This window comes from Salmo trutta, chromosome 19 (genome assembly GCF_901001165.1).
Source record: "Salmo trutta chromosome 19, fSalTru1.1, whole genome shotgun sequence".
Classification (NCBI taxonomy): Eukaryota; Metazoa; Chordata; class Actinopteri; order Salmoniformes; family Salmonidae; genus Salmo; species Salmo trutta.
Window position 1 is genome coordinate 35,040,281 of NC_042975.1, and position 27,859 is coordinate 35,068,139.

The 27,859-nt window shown below is 42.4% G+C and overlaps 1 protein-coding gene and 1 long non-coding RNA gene across 3 annotated transcripts; one reads left to right on the forward strand and one right to left on the reverse strand.

Moving 5' to 3' along the window:
- Nucleotides 1-1,361: 1,361 nt before the first annotated feature.
- Nucleotides 1,362-22,199, reverse strand: LOC115154432 (E3 ubiquitin-protein ligase RNF167). 2 transcript variants are annotated; one of them, XM_029700632.1, is made up of 10 exons: nt 21,921-22,199; nt 20,650-20,809; nt 20,464-20,544; nt 6,006-6,149; nt 5,755-5,842; nt 5,447-5,537; nt 4,630-4,735; nt 4,335-4,428; nt 4,015-4,095; nt 1,362-3,915 (listed from the first exon to the last, which is right to left on the reverse strand). In XM_029700632.1, exons 2-10 carry the CDS (start codon nt 20,746-20,748, stop codon nt 3,488-3,490), a joined length of 1,212 nt encoding a protein of 403 aa, XP_029556492.1. In that variant the 5' UTR covers nt 20,749-20,809; nt 21,921-22,199; the 3' UTR covers nt 1,362-3,487. The 2 variants fall into 2 exon arrangements, with proteins under 2 accessions (XP_029556492.1, XP_029556493.1); XM_029700633.1 differs by lacking the exon at nt 21,921-22,199 and adding an exon at nt 21,685-21,903.
- Nucleotides 20,992-27,859, forward strand: LOC115154433 (uncharacterized). Its single transcript, XR_003867896.1, has 3 exons — nt 20,992-21,344; nt 22,693-22,755; nt 27,662-27,859. It is a non-coding gene; the product is annotated as an uncharacterized LOC115154433 (long non-coding RNA).

Here is a 27,859-nt window from a genome sequence, read left to right on the forward strand (position 1 = left end):
CTATCATTGGCATGACAACAACAATAAAATAGTTGGCTACAGCACAGTCATTCCAGTACTCACCTTTGTCATTCAATGGTATGACACATCCTTTTGGCCCTTAGTCTTGCCACTGAACTTATGCTGGTGATCCATGAAGTCCCAGAGGATGTGCGACCAGACAGGAGTGGGTTCAGCACCCTGATCCACGTTAAACCATACATCCTTGTATGATGATAATATACAGACATCCCCTGACTCGTCATTGACATCTGGCTGCTTAAGAGACATGAAATTAATTTGTGGTACAAAATAGTAATTTGACAAAACCAATGATGGACAGGGAAAAACAATACAAACAGTCTGAAACCATAATTTGTATTATACATGAATTACAGTACAAGTGTTTATTTCAGCTTTAAGTGGAACAAAGGGTCCCCTAAAAACAGTGATGTTCTTGTAGCTAACATGTTTTTTATTCAGTACAAAGGCAAATACATTTGGTCACGTTCCTCCCTGTCCAGTTTTTAAGGGAACTCTTTGGAAACAAGCAAAAAAGATGAGATCAGTTAGAATAGTGAGAGACACAGGAGAGGGGGAAAGTGATGATCCAGGCATCATTTCCCACAACAGACAGTAAGAAATAACAGATATGTTGTACCAGGTGTAATGAACATTGTAGGTTTTTGATCATTGGAGGTTATATATATGCTTTCACAGGCGTGATGTCAAACACTTTCTAAAGGGCAAGTACACAACTGATTTGTGTGATGACTGTTTACTAGCTGAATGTCTTTTATAAATGGAGTTAAAGAAAGTGTGTGGGGGAGAGCCTTATTGAAATGAAAACACAGTCAGGGAACATATCGTAGCCAGACTTGTTGAGCTATGCTCAATGTTAATTACCCTAATGACTGTACTCTGAGGTATTTGCTTATAAATTAACCTGTGTCTCTTTGACACAGAATAGAAATGAGAGAGGTGTGGTGACTGGTCCAATCCATTGACCATAACTATTCATGGCTCAGTTCAATTCAACCAATGGAACTGCAGGGCTGGTAAACTGCAGGGGGCTAGAAGCAAATTCATGCTGTCATTCAGTTATGGTACAGTATGAGTCACTAGTTTTGTAGTTGGTAAAGATTTAGGACATTTATCGTCAAAGAAATTGCCTATTTTTAGAATTATTCTGATTTCAACGACTGTTGTGAATCTTATGACAATTGTTCATTTTCAAACTCAGCCAGGCAAGACACCATTCCTGCTAATCATGGTACTTTGGTGGAGGGAGAGGGGATATTTAAGTTAATTTACCATATTCTAACTAATGTTGATAGGAAGTTGATTCCTAGCTGATAAAAACTCAAGACTTAAAACAGAAGCCCAAAATATGTAATTTATTTTTATGGGACCAACATAAAATGTCACAAGACTATATAAATCTTCAGCAGTGAGAAAGGAGGTTATGGAAAAGCAGCAGTCAAGGACTAACTGACAATGACAAAAATGAAAGTTTTACATAAGACTTCAAACTTGGTCCCAATGGCATGAGCGCCACAGAAGCTTATAGCCAGTTCCATTATTCTTGTTACTAGCGTTTTGCTTGTGCTTAAAGGTACATTGACATAAGTCTTTCATCCAACATAAACATTTTGGAAATCATTTAAAAAAATACATCTACAAATTACATTGTGGTATATGAACATTGATCATTTATCAGCAATAAAGATACATTCTGACTGAAATTAGGCACATTCTACTCAAAAGCTAAATCATACATCATGTCATATGGGAGATGTCAACATATAATTTGTCAACAAATAATTGCCATCCTAGGAATACTAGAATACGCAATGTACACAGACAATCAAGAAATTGCATACAGAAAGCAATAGATTCATAGCCGAGGTGGAGACCAACGTGAATATGTAACAATGTGTAAGTACTGGCATCCCCCTTCTGCTCTTTTCCAGAGAAAAAAATGATCTAAACAGAGTGTATTTTGATGCATGGACATATGATCATATACATGGTTGCCTACCTTGTTCCAAAAGTGTGTACTGTGTATAAAAGGCTACACAGGAGGAAAAAAAAACACTGTTACATGAGTAATAGTCCCTTAAGATACACACTATTCTCCTAACAATACATCTGTACTTCTACAGGTAGACAAAGGCTGATGTGAGGAGACTGACAAAACTGGAAAGAATTGTGCCGATGGTTTGCTATATTCTATGGTGTAATATTATGTTCATTCTGTATGAAAATAAAACAAGAATATCCATGAAGAATTCTGAAATGTAATTTCCATACAGAGTGAATATGTTCCTATTCCTGAGTTTGTTCAACTTCTTCAGAGAGCAGATGGAATCTCTTTTAGACGGAACCATATCACCAGTTTTCAAAAACAAAAACAGACAGAAAACAAACAAATATTACAACATCATGAAGAACTCTGAACGATCTATCATAGAAGAGGTTGAAATAAAATTAAACTGGACAAATTCTGCACTTTTAAAAGGAGTAAAAGAAGTTAAAAGAAACAATGCTGGATAATAAAAATATATTACAGTGAAGTAAAAAAGAAATAATAATAATAATCTCCATTGGCATGCCCCGATTACTGGTCAATGATGCATAACAAATTAACAGTCCAAAAACTCCAGAAACCCATCAGAGAGAGAAACACCCCATAGAGTAAACTATACTCCCACTTCACCAATATAATGAAAGAAACCAGTTACAGAGATGCATACAGGTTACCGTATACTACTAGCATGGGGAAAATATCTTATTAATGAGACTGCAGCACTGTAGTTTCCTTTCAACTCAAGTTTCAAGTTTTAATGTCACATGCACAAGTACAGTGACATGCCTTTCTTTCAAACTCAAAACCCAACAATGCAATAACAATGTAATACTAGAATAAAAATGTTGAAGAAATATGAAGAACAACTGGTGGATGACTTGAGTCTACTCAATAACTACAAAAATAATCTCAGGTGGGTTATCTCCTTGTACAATATGTTCATTGAAAATAAGAATTTGGGGTATGTCAATTGTCAAGTAGTGCATTGAAAAAATGTATTCAACTAAATACTGCTAGTTAAGATTGAGACTACCTGTCAGTTGATTCATTTTGTGCAAATCTTAAGTTTTAGGGATGGGTGAGGGGGTTATAGTTCACTGGCAAAGACTCAAAGCTAAATGTTTTAACTGATTTACTGTACTTATCAATGTGTGCCTCATGTTGAAGACAGAGCTGCTAAAACATAACAGAATCTTGGCTAAATATTAACATCTTAGAGCTAGCAACATTGAGTCTAAATTGGATAAAATATGTAAATCTGTCCTACGTAACCAAAGTGACAATAGTGTTCTAGAAAGTCTATGGCTGAGACAACTTCATAGCCACAACTCCATAAACCATTTAAAAACACCCTGCAGGGACAAGCCTGACCCTTTTCAGCTAGCACAAAGTAATTTAATCTCAGCTCCCTCCAGGCTTTCAGACCCCCACTGCACCCCTAACAATGAGCTGGGCAGTGTCATCATCTGAGGGGTGGGAGTCCATCCCCTCTTCCTCAGTATCAGAGTCTGACTCCTCCTGAGGGGAGTAGTAGCCCTCGTACTCCAGGATGGGCGAGTCGCTGTGCCCGGGGGAGCCCAGGCACTGGGCGGTGGTTACCGTGGTGACGGTGGCAGAGTAGGCCCCTGGGTTGCCAGAAGGGGAGCCTGGGTTGGAGGGGCGGAGCAGAGGGGTGCGCTCGGTGTCAGCTTCACCCTCTGCCCCCTCTTCGTCTGCACGAGGTGCCCCATCATCCTCAGACTCGGACTCAGAATACTCTGGATTAGGTCGGGTTACGCGTTGTTTACACACAGGGCAAGTTTTCTTAGTCCCTGTAAGCCAGGGGTCCACACACTTGCTGTGGTACGCTGAAGAGATGACAGAAATAAAACCGTTACCATATGGCCTTGGAACTGTGAGAACAACTTCTGAGTGAGACAGGGCCAAATGTGATAATTTGCAATTACCGTGTGAGCAAGGCAAAACTCGCAGTTTGTCACCCTCTTCATACTCATCCAGACAAATAGCACAGACGTCATATTCATCACCTAGAATACAAATAAGATTGACATGTGACAGGTGGAAATACAATACATTGTAATGCTATGTGTAATGTAATAAAAACAGGAGCAGACAATCAATCAGATTACCCTTCTTGTTAATCAGGTTTCTCAACCTTCCAGAGAAGAAATACTGTACTGCTGGTTCACAAAGTGTTTTGCAACGTCTTTGACTAGTTACACTGGTGACAGATTCTCATTTGAATGTGTGGAGGGACTCTCGTTACCTTTAGTGAACTTGTGAATGGGGATCCTCTTCAGCTGTTCCTTAGTCAGCCTATATTTCCTCATCCTTTTCCTGTACTGCACACAGCGCACAATCTAAACCAAGACAAGGCAGGGAATGAAGAGACACAGGCCACACCAAAATCTAAGGATTGAGAGTCACAGTGCTTTTTAATATGCGAATACAATTATTGAATTCCATTCCTTTAGGATGTATGAAATGAATATTTAACTATTCAATTGTGAAATCAATTCCCCATTCATAGCAAAATGAGTCTGTTTCCTAAAGGCACTTACCAGGATGACAACCATCACAAGGATGATCATGCCCACTATTCCAGTGAAGGGGATGAGATAGTATGAGAGTGGGAAGGCAAACTCCGGCTTGAGGATCACATAGGCCCTGCATACCAAATACAGCACCATCAGCATTAGTATGGGGGTATTGTTCAGAACAGCGTCCACCTCCGGATCACACATCTGTATGGCTAAGAGGGACAGCAGTGCCAGACTCAACACCATCTCCAACATAGTGATGCCGTCCACATAGGACCAGCCAATCTCACTTTATTCCTAGTTATATGTACGTATCTACCTCAATTACCTTGTACCCTTGCACATCGATTCGGCACTGGTACCCCTTGTATAATGCCAAGTTATCGTTACTCATTCTGTATCTGCTATTACATGTTTTACTTTTCTATTATTTATCAATTTTCTTTCTCTCTGTAATGTTGGGACGGCCTGTAAGTAAGCATTTAACTGCCAGTCCACACCTGTTATTTAAGAAGCACGTGACAAATATAATTTCATTTGAGACCCTCAGCAGGATTGACATGATGAGTGCAAAGATGTGAAGAATATGACTGAATCTCAGTGCAAATCTAATCAATAAAGGTCCGGTCTTCACTATGGTGCAAGACCATGAACAAATATCCAATAAAATACTCTGTTGAATGGTTACATTAGCAATCATAACCCCTCAACAGACAGTTAAGTCATACCTCCATCTAACATTGTGACTAGGGGTAGAAATGACCAATTCATCACCAATTAACAGCTTGTCATGGAAGTTGAGTTTGACAAAAATAAAAAACGTCACAATGGTACTCACCCTTGTTCAGGAATGATGAAAGTCCTGAGAATTTGGGAGGCGTAGTAGCTGGTGAATACGGAGGGGATCTCAATCTCATCTGCAATAGTTTCTACACACAAACAAACAAAAAGGGGAGAACTGCCACTCAGCATTACCAATGTATTTAATTATTAGGATGATACTGGTTAATAAAGACTACTTCAGATTCTGAAGAGAGAGAAGACAAATCAGGCAACCTGGTTAAGTAAACATTGTACTAACAGAACTGATTCTGTAAGAAATGGATAAAGGCAGCTTAGAGAAGGTGATGATTGTAGGATCCTTACCATTGCTATAGTTCATGTTGAGTAGTGTCTCTGAGTACATGTTGTGAACAATGGCTGCACTGAATCCAGCTTGCTGTGCATGCAGCACCTGCGTTGAATACAGAACCATCATTTACATTGTAACAATTGAAAACACTAGGCGCAGTGTGATTTTACACTGAATATGTTGCAATAGATAATCTGTTGAATTCAAATGTAATTGCAATACCTTATATCCTAAGCAACCCAACAGCATAGCTACACACACCAACCTTGATATCAAAATTGCAGTCATAGCGTCGGATGAGGACTATGTACTTAGTAGTGGTCGTGTTGGGCTCACTAGATGTGGGCCGTGGTGGTGGAGGTTCTATCGGAGTGCAGCCGTTGAGTGGTCGTGACTCTACTAACACACCCTTGAAGAGAGAGAAAGGAGGTTTCAGCTGATGTTTGCAATGGATCAAAGGACATGTTGCTCCTGTATTCACTCTTCCATTACCCTTCTCTCACATTAGTGTTGCATGGTACACAGAAACTTCTGTACTTTTTCGATACTAGAACATGAAAACGGTTCGGTACTACACCCCAACCCGAGCACTCCGTTCTGCCACCTCAGGTCTCTTGGGCCCCCTACGGGAGGGCAGCTCCCGCTCAGCCCAGTCCAAGCTCTTCTCTGTCCTGCCATCCCAATGGTGGAACCAGCTTCCCCCTGAAGCTAGGTCATCAGAGCCCCTGCCCATCTCCCGAAAACATCTGAAACCCTATGTTAAATAATCCCACAGCACCCCCCTTCTCACTCTGACCCTCACAAAAAACAAGGGAAAAAATGCCTTTTGTGAACTAACACTTGCACTTTAAATTGAGGGAAAATGTACTTACTATAACTGTGAGATGTGGTGGTCCCACCTAGCTATCTTAAGATGAATGCACCAACTAAGTCGCTCTGGATAAGAGCATCTGCTAAATGACTAAAATGTAAATGTACTAGAATTTGTTTTTACTTTCGGTACTTCTGTGAAATGTGTCTCACGGATCAAGTCTGTTGAGCGAAGCCGATGTCCCCCTTAAAATAAAATATTTTGGTATTTCTTTCATTAATGAATTGTTGACATAGTCCCAAAATGTTTTGCATGTTAGCAATCAAGTTTAAGATATGTTTTTTTAGCTGATATGGGAGCGAAGACATTGAAGAAGCATATCAAAGTTGGAATAATGTTTTAAGTCACACCGGAAAGTTTAAGAATATTTGCCGGGGCATATTATTTCACATGGCAATGTGGGATGCTAAAAAGCTAGCTAGCTTGCAATGTTTAGCCAACTTGCTAGCAAGGGAAGAAAAGAGACTCTTATTTTGCTTTCACAACAAATGAGAAGACAAGAACACTTCTGTCACCCCCTTGTGAATGATGCTATTTGGGAGTATGGACTGATGAGATATCATGTAACAAAAGGTGCATGACTCCACCCAGCGCACGTACAACTCTACAAACATTAAGTGTGTAGAAACCTTTATACCGTGCCTGCATCATATGTTAGCTCCCCACTCATACTGCACAGAAGTTAACACACTTGAATAATGCGACACGGCATGTAAAAACTGTTAATTACTGTTCGCAAAACAACATCCATAATGGCAAGAACACTTGACAATGCAAGAAGATACCAGTAGCTTCCAGCTTTGTAAACTAACTTTCCTTGCTAGCTTACAGCTGAAGCGAATATCAATTAACTACCCTAGTACTTTGTGATAATATGCTAACCATAATGCAAAATATGCTGATTTCAAAGCTGATTGAATAAAGTTTGTGCCATTCACTTAAAATTGGTCTCTCTCTCACGTCTCTCCGAAAGATGATCTATTGCCACAGCGAAACTGTGTATGAATCACTGAGGTATAATAAGAACTGGAGACTGACTCTAAAATGTCTGAGCGCTGTTTTCAAGGTAATCTACTCATGTTTGTATACGCCGATTCATGGACCGTCTAGGTTACATTTGGTTTACATAGACCAACATCACATGCACACTAGCACTCAGGGTGCACAGGGAGCAGCGACACAACATGGCAGACATTGGGATGAATATAAAACGTTAGGATCTGTGGCTGAGTGATGAAAAAGACCTGGCCTTATTTGAATAATCCAATGGCTGTTTTGTGAACAAAGGTGTTGACTAAAGTGTCTTATTAGGACATTTCTAATCTGACTTCTCTATTTGGCCAACTATGGAAATTGTTTTTCTGGGCCGGGTGCTTATACTGCAGTAAAATAAATAAATCCCATATGGTCCCATGAAATAAACTTCAGTTAGTGCTAAATACGGCTGCTAGAATCCTGACTAGAACCAAAAAATTTGATCATATTACTCCAGTGTTAGCCTCCCTACACTGGCTTCCTGTTAAAGGCAAAGGCTTATTTCAAGGTTTTACTGCTAACCTACAAAGCATTACATGGGCTTGCTCCTACCTATCTTTCGGATTTGGTCCTGCCGTACATACCTACACGTACGCTACGGTCACAAGACGCAGGCCTCCTAATTGTCCCTAGAATTTCTAAGCAAACAGCTGGAGGCAGGGCTTTCTCCTACAGAGCTCCATTTTTATGGAATAGTCTGCCTACCCATGTGAGAGTTGCAGACTCGGTCTCAACCTTTAAGTCTTTACTGAAGACTCATCTCTTCAGTGGGTCCTATGATTGAGTGTAGTCTGGCCCAGGAGTGTGAAGGTGAACGGAAAGGCTCTGGAGCAACGAACTGCCCTTGCTGTCTCTGCCTGGCCAGTTCCCCTCTCTCCACTGGGATTCTCTGCCTCTAACCCTATTACAGGGGCTGAGTCACTGGCTTATTGGTGTTCTTCCATGCCGTCCCTAGGAGGGGTGCGTCACTTGAGTGGGTTGAGTCACTGACGTGGTCTTCCTGTCTGGGTTGGCGCCCCCCCTTGGGTTGTGCCGTGGCGGAGATCTTTGTGGGCTATACTCGGCCTTGTCTCAGGATGGTAAGTTGGTGGATGAAGTTATCCCTCTAGTGGTGTGGGGGCTGTGCTTCGGCAAAGTTGGTGGGGTTATATCCTTCCTGTTTGGCCCTGTCCGGGGGTATTGTCGGATGGGGCCACAGTGTCTCCTGACCCCTCCTGTCTCAGCCTCCAGTATTTATGCTGCAGTAGTTTATGTGTTGGGGGGCTAGGGTCAGTCTGTTATATCTGGAGTATTTCTCCTGTCTTATCCGGTGTCCTGTGTGAATTTAAGTATGCTCTCTCTCTCCCTCTCTCTCTCTCTTTCTCTCTGAGGACCTGAGCCCTAGGACCATGTCTCAGGACTACCTGACATGATGACTCCTTGCTGTCCACCTGGCTGTGCTGCTGCTCCAGTTTCAACTGTTCTGCCTATGGAACCCTGACCTGTTCACCGGACGTGCTACCTGTCCCAGACCTGCTGTTTTCAACTCTCTAGAGACAGCAGGAGCGGTAGAGATACTCTCAATGATCGGCTATGAAAAGCCAACTGACATTTACTCTTGAGGTGCTGACTTGTTGCACCCTCGACAACTACTGTGATTATTATTATTTGACCATGCTGGTCATTTATGAACATTTGAACATCTTGGCCATGTTCTGTTATAATCTCCACCCGGCACAGCCAGAAGAGGACTGGCCACCCCTCATAGCCTGGTTCCTCTCTAGGTTTCTTCCTAGGGAGTTTTTCCTAGCCACCGTGCTTCTACACCTGCATTGCTTGCTGTTTGGGGTTTTAGGCTGGGTTTCTGTACAGCACTTTGAGATATCAGCTGATGTAAGAAGGGCTATATAAATAAATTTGATTTGAAATAAGGCAAAACAAGCCCAATAACTCAATGCATGCACACACTCCTATTGAATATGCATTCACCTGTATAGGTATATGCAGTTTCACTTGGTAAAATAAGAGTCAATAAAAACATTTAAAAAAATTAAAAAAGGCCTAGGCTACATCTCAATTTTCCAAAGATATTTACCATTCAAATAAATTATTACCATTATGTTATGTAGTTTGGTTAGTAAAAAAAACTCAAATTGATTGTATGACTGTATAATTGATTCATTAATGCATACAGTGCATACGGAAAGTATTCAGACCCTCTGATTTTTTCCTAATTTTGTTACGTTACAGCCTAAAATGTATTAAATAGTTTTCCCCCCCCAAGCAATATACACACAATTTTTTTACATTTTATTTTACCTTTATTTAACTAGGCAAGTCAGTTAAGAACAGATTCTTATTTTCAATGACAGCCTAGGAACAGTGTTTTAACTGCCTTGTTCAGGGGCAGAACGGACAGATTTGTACCATGTCAGCTCGGGGATTCGACTTGCAACCTTCGGTTACTAGTCCAACGCTCTAACCACTAGGCTACGCTGCCGCCCCAATACCCCATAATGACAAAGCAAAAACAGGTTTTTATAAATTTATTTTAAAAATGTACTGAAATATCACATTTACATACAGTTGAAGTCGGAAGTTTACATAGACTTTGGTTGGCATCATTAAAACTCGTTTTCAACCACTCCACAAATTTCTTGTTAACAAACTCTAGTTTTGGCAAGTCGGGTAGAAAAAAGAAAAAAAAAACCTACACTCGATCCCTCCCATGTCAACAACTACAGACCAGTATCCCTTCTTTCTTTTCTCTCCAAAACTCTTGAACGTGCCGTCCTTGGCCAGCTCTCCTGCTATCTCTCTCAGAATTACCTTCTTGATCCTAATCAGTCAGGTTTCAAGACTGGGCATTCAACTGAGACTGCTCTTCTCTGTGTCACGGAGGCTCTCCGCACTGCTAAAGCTAACTCTCCTCTGCTCTCATCCTTCTAGACCTATCTGCTGCCTTTGATACTGTGAACCATCAGATCCTCCTCTCCACCCTCTCCGAGTTGGGCATCTCCGGCGCGGCCCACGCTTGGATTGCGTCCTACCTGACAGGTTGCTCCTAACAGGTGGCGTGGCGTGAATCTGTCTCCGCACCACGCGCTCTCACCACTGGTGTCCTCCAGGGCTCTGTTCTAGGCCCTCTCCTATTCTCGCTATACACCAAGTCACTTGGCTCTGTCATATCCTCACATGGTCTCTCCTATCATTGCTATGCAGACGACACACAATTAATCTTCTCCTTTCCCCCTTCTGATAACCAGGTGGCGAATCGCATCTCTGCATGTCTGGCAGACATATCAGTGTGGATGACGGATCACCACCTCAAGCTGAACCTCGGCAAGACGGAGCTACTCTTCCTCCCGGGGAAGGACTGCCCGTTCCATGATCTCGCCATCACGGTTGACAACTCCCTTGTGTCCTCCTCCCAGAGTGCTAAGAACCTTGGCGTGATCCTGGACAACACCCTGTCGTTCTCCACTAACATCAAGGTGGTGACCCGATCCTGTAGGTTCATGCTCTACAACATTCGCAGAGTACGACCCTGCCTCACACAGGAAGCGACGCAGGTCCTAATCCAGGCACTTGTCATCTCCCGTCTGGATTACTGCAACTCGCTGTTGGCTGGGCTCCCTGCCTGTGCCATTAAACCCCTACAACTCATCCAGAACGCCGCAGCCCGTCTGGTGTTCAACCTTCCCAAGTTCTCTCACGTCACCCCGCTCCTCCGCTCTCTCCACTGGCTTCCAGTTGAAGCTCGCATCCGCTACAAGACCATGGTGCTTGCCTACGGAGCTGTGAGGGGAACGGCACCTCCATACCTTCAGGCTCTGATCAGGCCCTACACCCAAACAAGGGCACTGCGTTCATCCACCTCTGGCCTGCTGGCCCCCCTACCTCTGAGGAAGCACGGTTCCCGCTCAGCCCAGTCCAAACTGTTCGCTGCTCTGGCACCCCAATGGTGGAACAAGCTCCCTCACGACGCCAGGACAGCGGAGTCAATCACCACCTTCCGGAGACACCTGAAACCCCACCTCTTTAAGGAATACCTGGGATAGGATAAAGTAATCCTTCTAACCCCCCCCCCCCCTTAAAAGATTTAGATGCACAATTGTAAAGTGGTTGTTCCACTGGATATCATAAGGTGAATGCACCAATTTCTAAGTCGCTCTGGATAAGAGCGTCTGCTAAATGACTTAAATGTAAATGTAATGGGTAGGATATCTACTTTGTAATGACAAGTACACGTTCCAACAATTGTTTACAGGCAGATTATTTCCCTGTATCACAATTCCAGTGGGTCAAAAGTTTAAATAAACTAAGTTGACTGTGCCTTTAAACAGCTTGGAAAATTCCATAAAATAATGTCATGGCTTTAGAAGCTTCGATTAGGCTAATTGACATAATTTGAGTCAATTGAAGGTGTACCTGTGGATGTATTTCAAGGCCTACCTTCAAACTCAGTGCCTCTTTGCTTGACATCATGGGAAAACCAAAAGAAAAATCAGCCAAGACCTCAGAAAAAAAATTGTAGATCTCCACAAGTCTGGCTCATCATTGGGAGCAATTTCCAAAGGCCTGAAGGTACTAAATTCATTTGTGCAAACAATACAACGCAAGTATAAACACCATGTGACCACGCAGCCGTCATACCGCTCAGGAAGGAGACGCGTTCTGTCTCCTAGAGATGAACGTACTTTGCTGCAAAAAGTGCAAATCAGTCCCAGAACAACTGCAAAGGACGTTGTGAAGATGCTGGAGGAAACGGGTACAAAAGTATCTACAGTTGAAGTCAGAAGTTTACATACACTTCAGCCAAATACATTTAAATTCAGTTTTTCACAATTCCTGACATTTAAATCCTAATAAAAATTCCCTGTCTTAGGTCAGTTAGGATCACCACTTTATTTTAAGAATGTGAAATGTCAGAATAATAGTAGAGAGAATGATTTATTTCAGCTTTTATTGCTTTCATCACATTCCCAGTGGGTCAGAAGTTTAAATACCATAATTTCTGGACTATTAAGCGCACCTGAATATAAGCCACACCCACAGAATTTTTTTTATTTTTTATTTTGAACATAAATAAGCCGCAGGTGCCTACCGGTACATTGAAACAAATGAACTTTACACAGGCTTTAACGAAACACGGTTTGTAACAAAAATAAATAGCCTTTAACGAAACACGGCTTGTAACAAAAAATTAGCAGTAAGCTTTAGTTGTTTTTTTGCACTGAGTCAATTCCTCACGCTGCTGTTTCCAACGTCTTATCATCGACTCATTAAGACCAAGCTCCCGTGCAGCAGCTCTATTTCCTTTTCCAACAGCCAGATCAATCGCCTTCAACTTGAAAGCTGCATCATATGCATTTCTCCGTGTCTTTGCCATGATGAGGGTGACAAAATGACTATCGTAATCAGAATGATGGGAAGATTGAGAGCGCTCGATTTAATCTAAACAGTAAACAAAAAAGTTGTTTGACCTTAACCCGTTCGGCAATTTCATTGGTCTAATGAAAGCTTCATGCCGCCCAAAAACTGAGCACGTCACAGAATGTGTTTTTTTTTTAGAGAAAAAAATTGAAAGCGGGAAAAGTCCATATCTTAGTCGCGTCATTGTTTAAGCCGCGAGGTTCAAAGCTGGGAAAAAAGTTGCGGCTTATAGTCCGGAATTTACGGTACACTCAATTGGTATTTGGTAGCATTGCCTTTAAATTCTTTAACTTGGGTAAAACGTTTCAGGTAGCCTTCCACAAGCGTAAAACAAGTCCTATATTGACATAACCTGAAAGGCCGCTCAGCAAGGAAGAAGCCACTGCTCCAAAACCGCTATAAAAAAGCCAGACCACAGCTTGCAACTGCACATGGTGACAAAGATCGTACTTTTTGGAGAAATGTCCTCTGGTCTAATGAAACTAAAATAGAACTGTTTAGCCATAATGACCATCGTTACGTTTGGAGAAAAAAGGGGGATGCTTGCAAGCCGAAGAACACCATCCAAACCGTGAAGCACAGAGGGTGGCAGTATCATGTTGTGGGGGTGCTTTACGGCAGGAGGGACTGGTGCACTTCACAAAATAGATGGCATCATGAGGATTGAAAATTATGCGGATATATTGAAGCAACATCTCAAGACATCAGTCACGAAGTTAAAGCTTGGTCGCAAATGGGTCTTCCAAATGGACAATGACCACAAGCATACTTCCAAAGTTGTGGCAAAATGGATTAAGGACAAAGTCAAGGTATTGGAGTGGCCATCACAAAGCCCTGACCTCAATCCTATAGAAAATTTGTGGGCAGAACTGAAAAAGCATGTGCGAGCAAGGAGGCCTACAAACCTGACTCAAGTTACACCAGCTCTGTCAGGAGGAATGGGCCAAAATTCACCCAACTTATTGTGGGAAGCTTGTGGAAGGCTACCCGAAACGTTTGACCCATGTTAAACAATTTAAAAGGCAATGCTACCAAATACTAACTGATTGTATGTAAACTTCTGACCCACTGGGAATGTGATGAAAGCAATAACTGCTGAAATAAATCACTCTCTACTATTATTCTGACATATCACATTCTTAAAATAAAGTGGTGATCCTAACTGACAAGACTAAATGTCAGGAATTGTGAAAAACTGAGTGTAAATGTATTTGGCTAAGGTAAACTTCCGACTTCAACTGTAAGTATTCAGACCCTTTACTCAGTAGTTTGTTGAAGCACCTTTGGCAGTGATTACAGCCTCGAGTCTTCATGGTTAAGACGCTACAAGGTTGATACACCTATATTTGGGGAGTTTCTCCCATTCTCTGCAGATCCTCTGTAGCTCTGTCAGGTTGGATGGGGAGTGTCGCTGCACAGCTTTTTTCAGGTCTCTCCAGAGATATTTGATCGGGTTCAAGTCCGGGCTCTGGCTGGGTCCCTCAAGGATATTCAGGGACTTGTCCTGAAGCCACTCCTGTGTTGTCTTGGCTGTGTGTTTAGGGTCGTTCTCCTGTTGGAAGGTGAACCTTTGCCCCAGTCTGAGGTCCCTTTTTTATTTAACCTTTATTTAACTAGGCAAGTCAGTTAAGCCGTCACCATGCTTCAAGGTAGGGATGGTGCAAGGTTTCCTCCAGACATGAAGCTTGGCATTTAGGCCATAGAGTTCAATCTTGGTTTCATCAGACCAGAGAATCTTGTTTCTCATGGTCTGCGAGTCCTTTAGGTACCTTTGGCCAACTCCAAGCGGGCTGTCATGTGCCTTTTACTGAGGAGTGGCTTCCGTCTGGCCACTCTACCATTAAAGCCTGATTGGTGGAGTGCAGAGATGGTTGTCCTTCTGGAAGGTTCTCCCATCTCCACAGAGGAACTCTGGAGCTCTACCAGAGTGACCATTGGGTTCTTGGTTACCTCCCTGTCCAAGGCCCTTCCCCCCCGATTGCTCAGTTTGGCCGGGCAGCCAGCTCTAGGAAGAGTCTTGATGGTTCCAAACTCCTTCCATTTAAGAATAATGGAGGCCACTGTGTTCTTGGGGACCATCACTACTGCAGAAATGTTTTGGTACCCTTCCCAAGATCTGTGTCTTGACACAATCCGGTCTCGGAGCTCTACGGAAAATTCCTTCCACCTCATGGCTTGGTTTTTGCTCTGACATGCAGTGTCAACTGTGGGACCTTATATAGACAAGTGTGTGCCTTTCCAAATCATGTCCAATCAATTGAATTTACCAGAGGTGGACTCCAAATCAAGTTGTAGAAACATCTCAAGGATGATCAATGGAAACAGGATGCACCTGAGCTCAATTTCGAGTCTCATGGCAAAGGGTCTGAATACTTATGTAAATAAGGTACGTTTTTATTTTTTAAACATTTGCAAAAAAAACAACTGTTCACATTGTCATTATGGGGCATTGTGTGTAGATTGATGAGGATTTTTTGTATTTAATCAATTTTAGAACAAGGCTGTAATGTAACAAAATGTGGAAAAGGTCAAGGGCTCTGAATTAGAGGTTGACCGATTATGATTTTTCAACGCCGATACTTGGAGGTCTAAAAAAAGCCGATTCCAATTAAATCGGCCGATTTATATATATATATACATAGTTGAATGTGCTGACAACAAAATCACACAAAAATAATCAATGGAAATCTAATTTATCAACCCATGGAGGTCTGGATTTGGAGTCACACTCAAAATTAAAAGTGGAAAACCACACTACAGGCTGATCCAACTTTGATGTAATGTCCTTAAAACAAGTAAAAATGAGGCTCAGTAGTGTGTGTGGCCTCCACGTGCCTGTATGACCTCCCTACAACGCCTGGGCATGCTCCTGATGAGGTGGGGGATGGTCTCCTGAGGGATCTCCTCCCAGACCTGGACTAAAGCATCCGCCAACTCCTGGACAGTCTGTGGTGCAACGTGGCGTTGGTGGATGGAGCGAGACATGATGTCCCAGATGTGCTCAATTGGATTCAGGTCTGGGGAACGGGCGGGCCAGTCCATAGCATCAATGCCTTCCTCTTGCAGGAACTGCTGACACACTCCAGCCACATGAGGTCTAGCATTGTCTTGCATTAGGAGGAACCCAGGGCCAACCGCACCAGCATATGGTCTCACAAGGGGTCTGAGGATCTCATCTCGGTACCTAATGGCAGTCAGGCTACCTCTGGCGAGCACATGGAGGGCTGTGCGGCCCCCCCAAAGAAATGCCACCTCACACCATGACTGACCCACCGCCAAACCGGTCATGCTGGAGGATGTTGCAGGCAGCAGAACATTCTCCACGGTGTCTCCAGACTCTGTCACGTGCTCAGTGTGAACCTGCTTTCATCTGTGAAGAGTACAGGGTGCCAGTGACGAATTTGCCAATCTTGGTGTTCTCTGGCAAATGCCAAACGTCCTGCACGGTATTGGGCTGTAAGCACAACCCCCACCTGTGGACGTCAGGACCTCATACCACCCTCAGGGAGTCTGTTTCTGACCGTTTGAGCAGACGCATGCACATTTGTGGCCTGCTGGAGGTCATTTTGCAGGGCTCTGGCAGTGCTCCTCCTGCTCCTCCTTGCACAAAGGAAGAGGTAGCGGTCCTGCTGCTGGGTTGTTGCCCTCCTACGGCCTCCTCCACATCTCCTGATGTACTGGCCTGTCTCCCGGTAGCGCCTCCATGCTCTGGACACTACGCTGACAGACACAGCAAACCTTCTTGCCACAGCTCGCATTGATGTGCCATCCTGGATGAGCTGCACTACCTGAGCCACTTGTGTGGGTTGTAGACTCCGTCTCATGCTACCACTAGAGTGAAAGCACCGCCAGCATTCAAAAGTGACCAAAACATCAGCCAGGAAGCATAGGAACTGAGAAGTGGTCTGTGGTCACCACCTGCTGAACCACTCCTTTATTGGGGGTGTCTTGCTTATTGCCTATAATTTACACCTGTTGTCTATTCCATTTGCACAACAGCATGTGAAATTTATTGTCAATCAGTGTTGCTTCCTAAGTGGACAGTTTGATTTCACAGAAGTGTGATTGACTTGGAGTTACATTGTGTTGTTTAAGTGTTCCCTTTATTTTTTTGAGCAGTGTATATACACACATACATACATACATACATACATATTTGTAATAATACAACAATTTTAACTTAATATAATACAGCAATAAAATCAATTTAGTCACAAATAAATAATGAAACATGTTCAATTTGGTTTAAATAATGCAAAAACAAAGTGTTGGAGAACAAAGTAAAAGTGCAATATGTGCCATGTAAAAAAGCTAACGTTTATGTTCCTTGCTCAGAACATGAGAACATATGAAAGCTGGTGGTTCCTTTTAACATGAGTCTTCAATATTCCCAAGTAAGAAGTTTTAGGTTGTAGTTATTATAGGACTATTTCTCTCTATACGATTTGTATTTCATATACCTTCGACTATTGGATGTTGTAATAGGTACTTTAGTATTGCCAGCCTAATCTCGGGAGTTGATAGGCTTGAAGTCATAAACAGCTGCTGGCAAGCGCAGTAAAGTGCTGTTTGAATGAATGCTTACGAGCCTGCTGCTGCCTACCACCGCTCAGTCAGACTTCTCTATCAAATCATAGACTTAATTATAATATAATAACACACAGAAATACGAGCCTTAGGTCATTAATATGGTCAAATCCGGAAACTATAATTTCAAAAACAAAACATTTATTCTTTCAGTGAAATACGGAACCGTTACGTATTTTATCTAACAGGTGGCATCCATAAGTCTAAATATTGCTGTTACATTGCACAACCTTCAATGTTATGTCATAATTATGTACAATTCTGGCAAATTAGTTCGCAACAAGCCAGGCGGCCCAAACTGTTGCATATACCCTGACTCTGCGTGCAATGAACGTAAGAGAAGTGACACAATTTCCCTAGTTTAATATTGCCTGCTAACATGAATTTCTTTTAGCTAAATATGCAGGTTTAAAAAAAATACACTTCTGTGTATTGATTTTAAGAAAGGCATTGATGTTTATGGTTAGGTACATTCGTGCAACGTTTGTGCTTTTTTCGCAAATGCGCTTTTATTAACCTCTTATGACACCAATCGCATAGGGGGCAGTATTATCACTTTCGGATGAAATACGTGCCCATATTAAACTGCCTCCTACTCAAACTCAGAAGCAAGGATATGCATATTATTAGTTGATTTGGATAGAAAACACTCTGAAGTTTCTAAAACGGTTTGAATGATGTCTGTGAATATAACAGAACTCATATGGCAGGCAAAAACTTGAGAAAATTCCTACCAGGAAGTGGAAATCTGATGCGTGGAATCTTTCCAAGTCATTGCCTATCTAACACACAGTGACAAATGATTCATTTAGCACTTCCTAAGGCTTCCACTAGATGTCAACAGTCTTTAGAACCTTGTTTCAGCCTTTTGCAGTGAACAGAGAGCGAACAAGAAGGCTGGGAAGTTGTTGACTCAGGGAATGACATCAATTCATTGGCGCGCATTCATGTGAGGAGGTAGCTGTGTTCCATAACGTTTTTCTTGACATTGGAATCGTCCGGTTGGAATATTATTGAAGTTTGACGTTAAAAAGGCCCTAAAGATTGATGCTTTACAACGTTTGACATGTTTGAACGAACGTAAATAGAACTTTTTTTGACTTTTCGTCGTGACATTTTCCGCGCGCTTCCTACATTTGGAGTAGCTAACTGAACGCGCAAACAACAAGGAGCTATTTGGACATAAATTATGGACTTTATCGAACAATACAACATTTATTGTGGACCTGGGATTCCTGGAAGTGCCTTCTGATGCTATTTATGATTTTAGATGACTCCAAAATGGCGGGTATCTGTATTGCCTAATGTATTTTTCTGAGCGCAGTACTCAGATTATTGCAAAGTGTGCTTTCCCCGTGAAGCTTTTTTTAAATCTGTCACAGCGGTTGCATAAAGGAGATGTTCATCTATAATTCTTTGAATAACAGTTTAATATTTTATCAATGTTTATGATGAGTATTTTTGTAAATTGTTGTGCACATTCACTGGAAGTATTGGAGGCCAAATATTTTCTGAACGTCACGCGCCGATGTAAAATGCTGGTTTTGGATATAAATATGAACTTTATCGAACAAAAAATGCATGTATTGTGTAACATGATGTCCTAGGAGTGGTCATCTGATAAAGATCGTCAAAGGTTAGTGCTTCATTTAGCTGTGTTTTGGGTTTTTGTGATGCATCTAGTTGCTTGGAAAATGGCGTTGTGGTTATTTTTGTCTATGTACTCTCCTAACATAATCTAATGTTTTGCTTTCGCTGTAAAGCCTTTTTGAAATCGGACAACGTGGTTCGATTCAGGAGAAGTGTATCTTTAAAATGGTGTAAAATAGTCGTATGTTTGAGAAATAGAAATTATTAGATTTGTGGTTTTGAATTTGGCGCTCTGATTTTTCACTGGTTATTGTCAAACTCGGTGTCGTATGAAGTTTTAAATCATCCCCCGTTTGGCAAAGTTGGCTGTCTTTGTTAGGAAGAAATAGTCTTCACACATTTCGCAACGAGCCAGGTGGCCCAAACTGCTGCATATACCCTGACTCTGTTGCACAGAACGCAAGAGAAGTGACACAATTTCCCTAGTTAAAAGAAATTCATGTTAGCAGGCAATATTAACTAAATATGCAGGTTTAAAAATATATACTTGTGTATTGATTTTAAGAAAGGCGTTGATGTTTATGGTTAGGTACACCTTGGTGCAATGACAGTTCTCTTTTCCGCGAATGCTCTTGTTAAATCACCCATTTGGCAAAGTAGGCTGTGATTCAATGATAAATTAACTGGCACCGCATCGATTATATGCAACGCAGGGCAAGCTAGATAAACTAGTAATATCAACCATGTGTAGTTAACTAGTGATTATGTTAAGATTGATTGTTTTTTATAAGATACGTTTAATGCTAGCTAGCGCCTTACCTTGGCTCCTTGCTGCACTCGCATAACAGGTGGTCAGCCTGCCACGCAGTCTCCTCGATGAGTGCAATGTCATCGGCTATGATCGGTGTCCAAAAATGCTGATTACCGATAGTTATGAAAACTTGAAATCGGCCCTAATTAATCGGCCATTCCGATTAATCGGCCGACCTCTAGTCTGAATACTTTACGAACGCACTGTACATGGCTGTCTCTGAAAAATGTTGACGCAAAAAATGTAAAGTGTAATGATATTGAACTCAAAAGATGCCTAATGATTGAATAGAGCAGTAGCTGAGTTTCTGTCTGGATCAAGTGCCATTCTGTTACTTTGGCTAATATGCCTTCTTTTTCCATGGTATCGTTTTGGTATTAAGTATTTTGATATTAAACCTTACTCACTACTCACCATAAGTCCTTCTTTGGGTAGTGATGATCCAAAAAAGGCAGGGAGGTCCTCAAACAACATGTTGGTCATATTGCTGTAATGCTACCAGACAGAGACACAAGTGTTCAAATCAATGCCAGTACACTGAGATCACATCTAAATCCACAACAAACTTGATCACACAGTTCAACAATCATGAGGACTCACAGCATAGATGTATGCGTGCGCAGGTAAGGGAGCCAGTGTGCAGCACAGCGCCAGAGTGAGAACGCCCAGTCGGGCACCCATGCACCACAGACCCAACATCCTGCCTCACTGTCTGTCTGGAGAATGGGATGAGTAGAGCCAGGAAGCTGGGAAGTTCAGCCTGGGGAGTGGAAGAGGCAAATCTCATACATCGATTAATCAATTGCATAATAACAAATGATTCCAACACCAAACCAAATAAACATGGGTGGAATTGCGGCCTGCATTTCGGGGCGTTCTTGCATTTGCAGGAACCCCTCTTTATACTTCTATTGGTACATTGTTAAACTAACAGAGACGCTCCAGTACAGTACGTGGCGTTAATGCACAATAACGTTGGATGTCAGTCGCCGATAAAGCCCATAGAAGGGCCGGGGCGACAATGGTATCTAGCTAGCCGTACATCGGCAGACAGTGTCCTTCGTCCCCGCCTGTCGGGCACTGTTTTCCCGCAGTTCTGTTAAAGTGTGCCAGCTAGTCCGGTACACAGCTGGCGGGAACGACACCGTGTGCTAGCTAGCAAACACATCGTGTAGCCCCAGCCTCCCGCGCAAGCGGTAGACAGTAACCGCCCCCGACTGTCAGGCACGGTTTTCTCCGGTACACAACAGGCGATAGCTAACGGTGTGGCGAACTAGCCATCGTCTCATGACTGGGTAAGTCCACAATACAGGAACGCCCAGAATTGCGGGCTGCAGTTGCACGCTGTTGAAATAAACAAACACACTTTCACGGTATAATAGTTTTTACGATCAATGGTGCCTGTATATAAAACACAAATAGCTATTTCGCGTTCCCAGCTAAGTTAGCAAATAGCGAAAACACGTAAAAAAAAGTGTAATCAATTGGGGGGAAACATTCGGTCTGGTGGACAAAACTATTATGTTCGGTAACAACTCAGCTAGTTAAAGTGAGTTAGTTTACTTGGCCAGATAAACTGACGTTAGCTCGCTAGCCGGGTGTGCTAAGACAACAACAAACACGAATTTGACTTACCACGGATAGATAGCTATGCTTACATTAGCTAGCTATAATCTCAGCTAAGATATTTTAACGTTAGCTAGCGATCTTAAAACTACGGTACTTTATGTCAGGTTGATCATCACTGACTGTCCGATCAACTGATCAGAACAATATCAATAATCGGAAGTAAAACATATCTAGTTAGCTATCTGGGGAGAAGTGGTGTGACAATTGAGTTATAAAATAAATGGGTATGATCCTTCTTGTACCAGTCCAGTGCCTTGTTGTTTTGTCTTCTCCTTCCCGGTTCCAGAGGCTAGATTTAGCTAACTAATTTAACTAGTTAACAGCTTAGAATTGTTAGAAGACTCAAGTGGCTAACGGTGTATGCCACAGCTAGCAAACTAAAGTATAATTGGAAAGATAGCTAGATACGTTATAATAGTGTATAACTATATTGTTTGGTGTCTAAAGCCACTCTTATGAAAATGCTATGCTAAAGACTAATGCATTTCCTGTATAATAATATCCTGCCGCTAGGAGAACGGTCATAGAAAGAAAAATGAGCCAGAAGTTTCACCGGATGTATAAATCTGAAGCATCCGGTTGGTGGTTTCGCTCCCCACCAAATATGGCGATGAGAGGAAGCCCATTGACGGAGTTTGGCCAACATTCTGCAATTTCTTTTACATCGATGAAACGTTTGATCTCAATACCGTTTTCTGTTCCCAGAACTAGAATATGTTACGAACAGACTTTATCCTTTGCCAAATTGTTTAATTGCGTTGTTTAGAAGGAGTGCAAGGGCCAATTTAGTTATTACACATGCACACTTCACAGTAGGCGTTCTCTAAAGGAAATATGCAACGACATGCTAGAACGCGCCAATCGGATCTCGCTACATCGTGCGTGGCTCTTGCTTGTTCTGCCTACTATGATTAATTTGCTCCCATTCGAAACGCAAGTCGGTGGTCTATCTTGGGTTAGTTATACAAATCTTTGGAATGGTAATCTGTTTTTCTTCTTCTGTGTTTTTTGAAGGTGCACTATGAAGAAATCGTTCCGCCATTTCCTGGTTGCTAAAATTTCAGCCAAAACAAGCAGGTATTAAACCGGTGTGAAATATATTTTCCATAACCAAAAACATTGTATTTTCAGCAGTTTGAAGCTGGTGTACAAAACCGAAAGTAAAAGATACAAGCATAGAAGTAATGCACATATAACAGATCTAGCACTTTCAATGAACATGACAGATCTATAACTTATTTCTATGTGAATTTGGTAGGGTCAACCAAGCAGTTACATATTGCAGCTTTAAATGGAGGTTGGCAACCTAAAGGTGCATTACCACCACCAACTGGAGATGAGTGTAAATATATTTCACTTTGTGATACAAAAGGGAAAAGGGAAAGAAATTACCCTGCCAACTAACCCGTCACTTATAAAATAAAAACCTGCCACCCCATTCCACTACTTTCTGAATCTACCCCAGGCCAACAGCCTAGGAGGATGGGACACCACCATTCAACACTCCCTGTAATCCTCTGCAGTAAAATCTGAAGTACTTCTCTGCAGCTTCCACTACGCAACTATTGTCTGTGATTTACGTTCCATTTCTGTGATAGAGTTGATAACCATGGCAATGAATGCTAAAAAGCCAACCTGACTGAAGCCCATTTAATTCATGGGCCTATTACTCTGTACTGGCAAAGGACTACTATTCACGGGAGGATTTGTAGAATCCCTCATCCTTGACCCATCTTCCTCTACTCTCTTCATAGCCCAATCAGTTGTGAGTGTACTCTCCACAGATTATAGAAAGTAGCAGGCCAGTCTGACTGTATGTTTACTTCTGATATGACCCCGAAACACAACAGGTCGGAGCCAACCGTAAGTATAACTTTCTCTCTAAGCATCCGCAACCGATACCGAGTCATACACCTAGACACACCAAAACAAAAGCAATTTTTTGTTACCTTTTTCTGTAAACTGCACTGAAAATGTAATTTGAATAATGGCGTAAAAGCCTTGTTATTTGAATTTTTATTCCATTCACTCACACATTTGGATCAGTTGTGGGTGTTCTCTCAACAGATTATAGAAAGGCATAGTAGCAGGCCAGTCTGGCTTTATTTTTACTTCTGAAACTGATGCACTGTCTGTTGCCGATCATCATTCTCCATAGTCATCCTATGTGCCAGCAGCATGTCACCCTGCATCCCGCTGCTGGCTTGCTTCTGAAGCTAAGCAGGGTTGGGCCTGTTCAGTCCCTGGATGGGAGACCAGATGCTGCTGGAAGTGGTGTTGGAGGGCCAGTAGGAGGCACTCTTTCCTCGGGTCTAAAAAAGATCCCTGTGTAGGGTGCTGTCTTTTGGATGGGACGTTAAACGGGTGTCCTGACTCTCTGAGGTCATTAAAGATCCCATTGCACTTATCGTAAGAGTAGGGGTGTTAACCCTGGTGTCCTGGCTAAATTCCCAATCTGGCCCTCATACCATCATCCCCAGCTTACAATTGGCTCATTCATCCCCTGAAACTATTCCCCAGGTTGTTGCTGTAAATGAGAATGTGTTCTCAGTCAACTTACCTGGTGAAATAAATAGGCCTATGCACCCAGCAGGCCCAGTTATTCAGGAAAGTTTAACACGTGTTCTGCTTTCTTTCCGATCCTAGCGGCTATTCCTCAACCTAAAACCTAGCACTTCAATAAAGCCTAAATATTTATCATTTCACTTTTAAAATGTATTACATTTTAAGTGTGGTATAAACACAACTAGTCACAATGTTTTAATATGATTAGGCTATTTCAAAAGTCCCTTCCTGGGCTTGACACTGGACATTGAAATCATGTGTGCAACACTCTCTGGTATCTTTGGTAAATTGTCTTTCAACATCCAAACTGAGAAAACAGGTGGCAGTGCTAGTCATAGGCTCCTTGGCCTCCTAGCTGCTGCAGTCAATGTTGTACCATTGGGCTTGTTCCACATGCGGCCAATACAGCACTGGTACAAGAGTCACAATCTATAGGGACAAACCAAAAAATCTCACAATTTCAATGAGTTGCTGGAGAGCAATAGAATTGTGGCGCCGAGCACTTCGAACTCCCAGTGGAGCTCTCCTAGTCGTAGTTCGCAAATGGGTGACTTTAACCACAGAGGCCTCCCTACAGGGATGGGGAGTTGATCTTGAACCAGTTAGGGGTCCATGGTGTATGGTCAGCACCATGGACAATGGTTCACATCAACGAACTGAAGCTCGATTCGGAAGTGCCATCGTCGTTCTGTTCGCATTGCAAGACTCAACCCATTGTCCTATGTGGTTCTCCATAAAGGGTCCAGCAGGCCCACTCAGGGTCGATGCCCTATCACACAGATGGCCAAGGGGGATGCTGTATGCGTTTCCAGGAAGTGGTGTGTCGACCATGCAGAATCGCCATCTTCCTGCTCAATTTCTGTCATTTTGACTTTCCTCCAGGAGCTTATAGCTGTAGGGAAGTTCCCATCTACATTGAAAGTGTATATGGCAGCCATCTGCATGGGACATGACCAGATTACGGGTGCATCACCAGGGGCACACACTCTAGTATCGCAATTCATGGAAGGTGCCCGCAGGCTACGGCTCCCAAGGCTCCTTCAGTACACTCATGGGAGCTAGATGTTGTCCTATGATCACTTAAGCCAGTGTCTTCACTTAAACTATGTGAGCTCTCAGTCAAGACTGCCTTTCTATTGGCTATTGTTTCAGCCCAGCGTGTTGGAGAATAACATGCGTTTTCTACACATCCTTCATGCCTCAATTTAGCAGAAGATGGATCTATGGCAGTGCTTGGGAAAAATCCAGCATTCTTACCTAAAGTGCTTTCATCATCATACGCCATCCAGCCCTTAATCTTAGCGGCATTTCACCCGCCTCCCCACTTCTCACAGGAGAGTTGTGAGTTGCAAACACTGCCCGATTAGGGCATTGTGTGCCTATCTTGATGCAACAAGAAATGTTTGTCAAATAGAACAGCTTTTTGTCTGTTATGGGGAGAACACCAAAGGGCATGCTGTCTCAAAGCAGAGACTGGCATTTTGGATTACCAATGCAGTGTCAATCATACGCTGCAGCAGGTAGACCAACTCCAGACAGTGTGGTAGCACACTTTACCAGGGCTGTGGTCACTTCATGGTCCATGTTCAAAGGAACCTCCCCGGACTCTATCTGTGCTGCTGCAAATTGGGCAACACCCATGACTTTCATGAGGTACTACAGGCTCAATGTTATGTCCACACCATCAGTGGGGTCTGTGGTTCTGGACACGGCACGCTCTCTCAACCTAGATAAGTGAGCAGACCGAGAACACTGTAGATACTTATCAACCATCAGTGAGATGGATGTTCTATACAGAGGCCTTCCACTCTTGGTGCTGTTGCACCCAATTTGTTGCCTCATCTTGTAAGGTCTAACTTTCAGCTTGCATGTGTACACAATTGTATACCACAGCTGAATTCTGTGTTACCCTGTTACCCTGTTATTCTGTGGTGGATACAAGGACGTCCCAGGGACTCATCTGGACTAAGTTAAATGGTGCGTTATCCTGACAATGTTGTCCAAACGATCTCTTTGGTACAGCCTCTCACATAGGTCGTTTGGTGACCTGTTATGAAAACGAAATAAAACGTTGGGTTACAGATGTCACGCCACACCACCTTTACTAGTGACAGGTCACATGGGTACAATAAGGGTGTGGCGCGACTGTAAACATCTTTGATATTAAGCATCTCAATCACATCTCGTGAAGGGGAGGGAGTTCCCATAGGTCGTTTGGCGACCCATTACGAAAACTAAAGAACCGAGGTTACATCCGTATCCCAACGTTATGTGTTGCTTATTGGATGTGTGTGGTGCATGTTTTAACAGTACAAGGGGAGGGTCATGTGAAAATATTTGTATTTAAAAAAAAATTAAGACACCTTAGTTGGTCCAATTTTCTGAGGGTTAGGAGAGGGTCACATTAAACCAGAAGCATATCCCTACCGCTGTGTTATTGTAACGTCCGTTGTTGGAATGAGACCAAGGCGCAGCGTGGGTTGGGTTCATCATATTTTAATTAACGTGAACCAGCAAAACAATATTGCAGGCTACTCACAGCTATGCAAAATCTACTTCCCACAAAAGACAGGTGGAAAAAGGGCTACCTAAGTATGGCTCCCAATCAGCGACAACGACGTACAGCTGTCCCTGATTGAGAGTCATACCAGGCCAAAACACAGAAATACAAAAACTAGATAGGGAACATAGAATGAACATAGAAATATAAAATATAGAACATACATCAAAACCCCAAACACATAAAACAAACACCCCCCTGCCACGCCCTGACCACTATAACAAATAACCCCTTTTACTGGTCAGGACGTGACAGTTATGTATATTTTTAAATCCTTGTCTCGTGCTAACAGAATTCATGCAGTAGGCTAATCCGTTTCCAATAGGTTATCGTAAAGCTGAAAACAAGAAGCAAGATGGCAGCTGTGTTGTTACCCTGCTTAACCTTTTCCTTGTGGAAATGCTCCCATTATTTTGAGTTATGCTACCTAGACCTTTTCATTCCATATTTTTATTGACTGAAATTATTAACAGTGAAAACATAATCTGTAATTAAACTTTTGAATTATAGGTGCGTACCAGACGATACACTCTGTATAAATGCACCCCTGCAAGCTCAGCCAAATTTGTCGCTCCCTGCAATTGCCGCATTAAGATTTTGGGTGTGGGGGTGCTGTGGTTTAAAAATATATATTTGTTTTAATTCAGATTTTTCTCTAACACCTACTTCTTAACTTCCGCTGCTATGCCCCCCACCCCCTCCCTTTAGTCTCAAATTCATATGAACAAGTACAAGGTTGCTGTAGTTCGACAGGTCATTCATCCTCCTTAGGGTCTCAAGTTGGAAAAACACATAGCCCTCTGTGAATGTTTTACAAAGCTTTACAATGTTATCTAAATGTCCTTTCACTATTTACAGGAGTTCATTTATCCAGAATCAGAACCAGAATCATGCTACTATGAGGCTGAACAAGAATTGTTCCACTGCACCAGGGTACAGAGAGGGATGAAAGGCACCTTCCCTCGACATCTTCACTGAGTCTACATTTTCACAAGTCATTCCATGTTTGCTTCATGCATTATATCATCCTGTAAAATAAAAACATTTTGTACATGC

What these genes read in the sequence shown, in the direction of transcription:
- LOC115154432 (XM_029700632.1), bottom strand. Translation starts at nt 20,748, where the DNA reads ATGTTGGGTCTGTGGTGCATGGGTGCCCGACTGGGCGTTCTCACTCTG. An exon ending in TACCCAAAGAAGGACTTATG is followed by an intron (nt 6,150 to 20,463) that starts GTGAGTAGTGAG and finishes TCTCTCTTCAAG; the next exon opens with GGTGTGTTAGTAGAGTCACG. An exon ending in TTGTGATGGTTGTCATCCTG is followed by an intron (nt 4,429 to 4,629) that starts GTAAGTGCCTTT and finishes GTCTTGGTTTAG; the next exon opens with ATTGTGCGCTGTGTGCAGTA.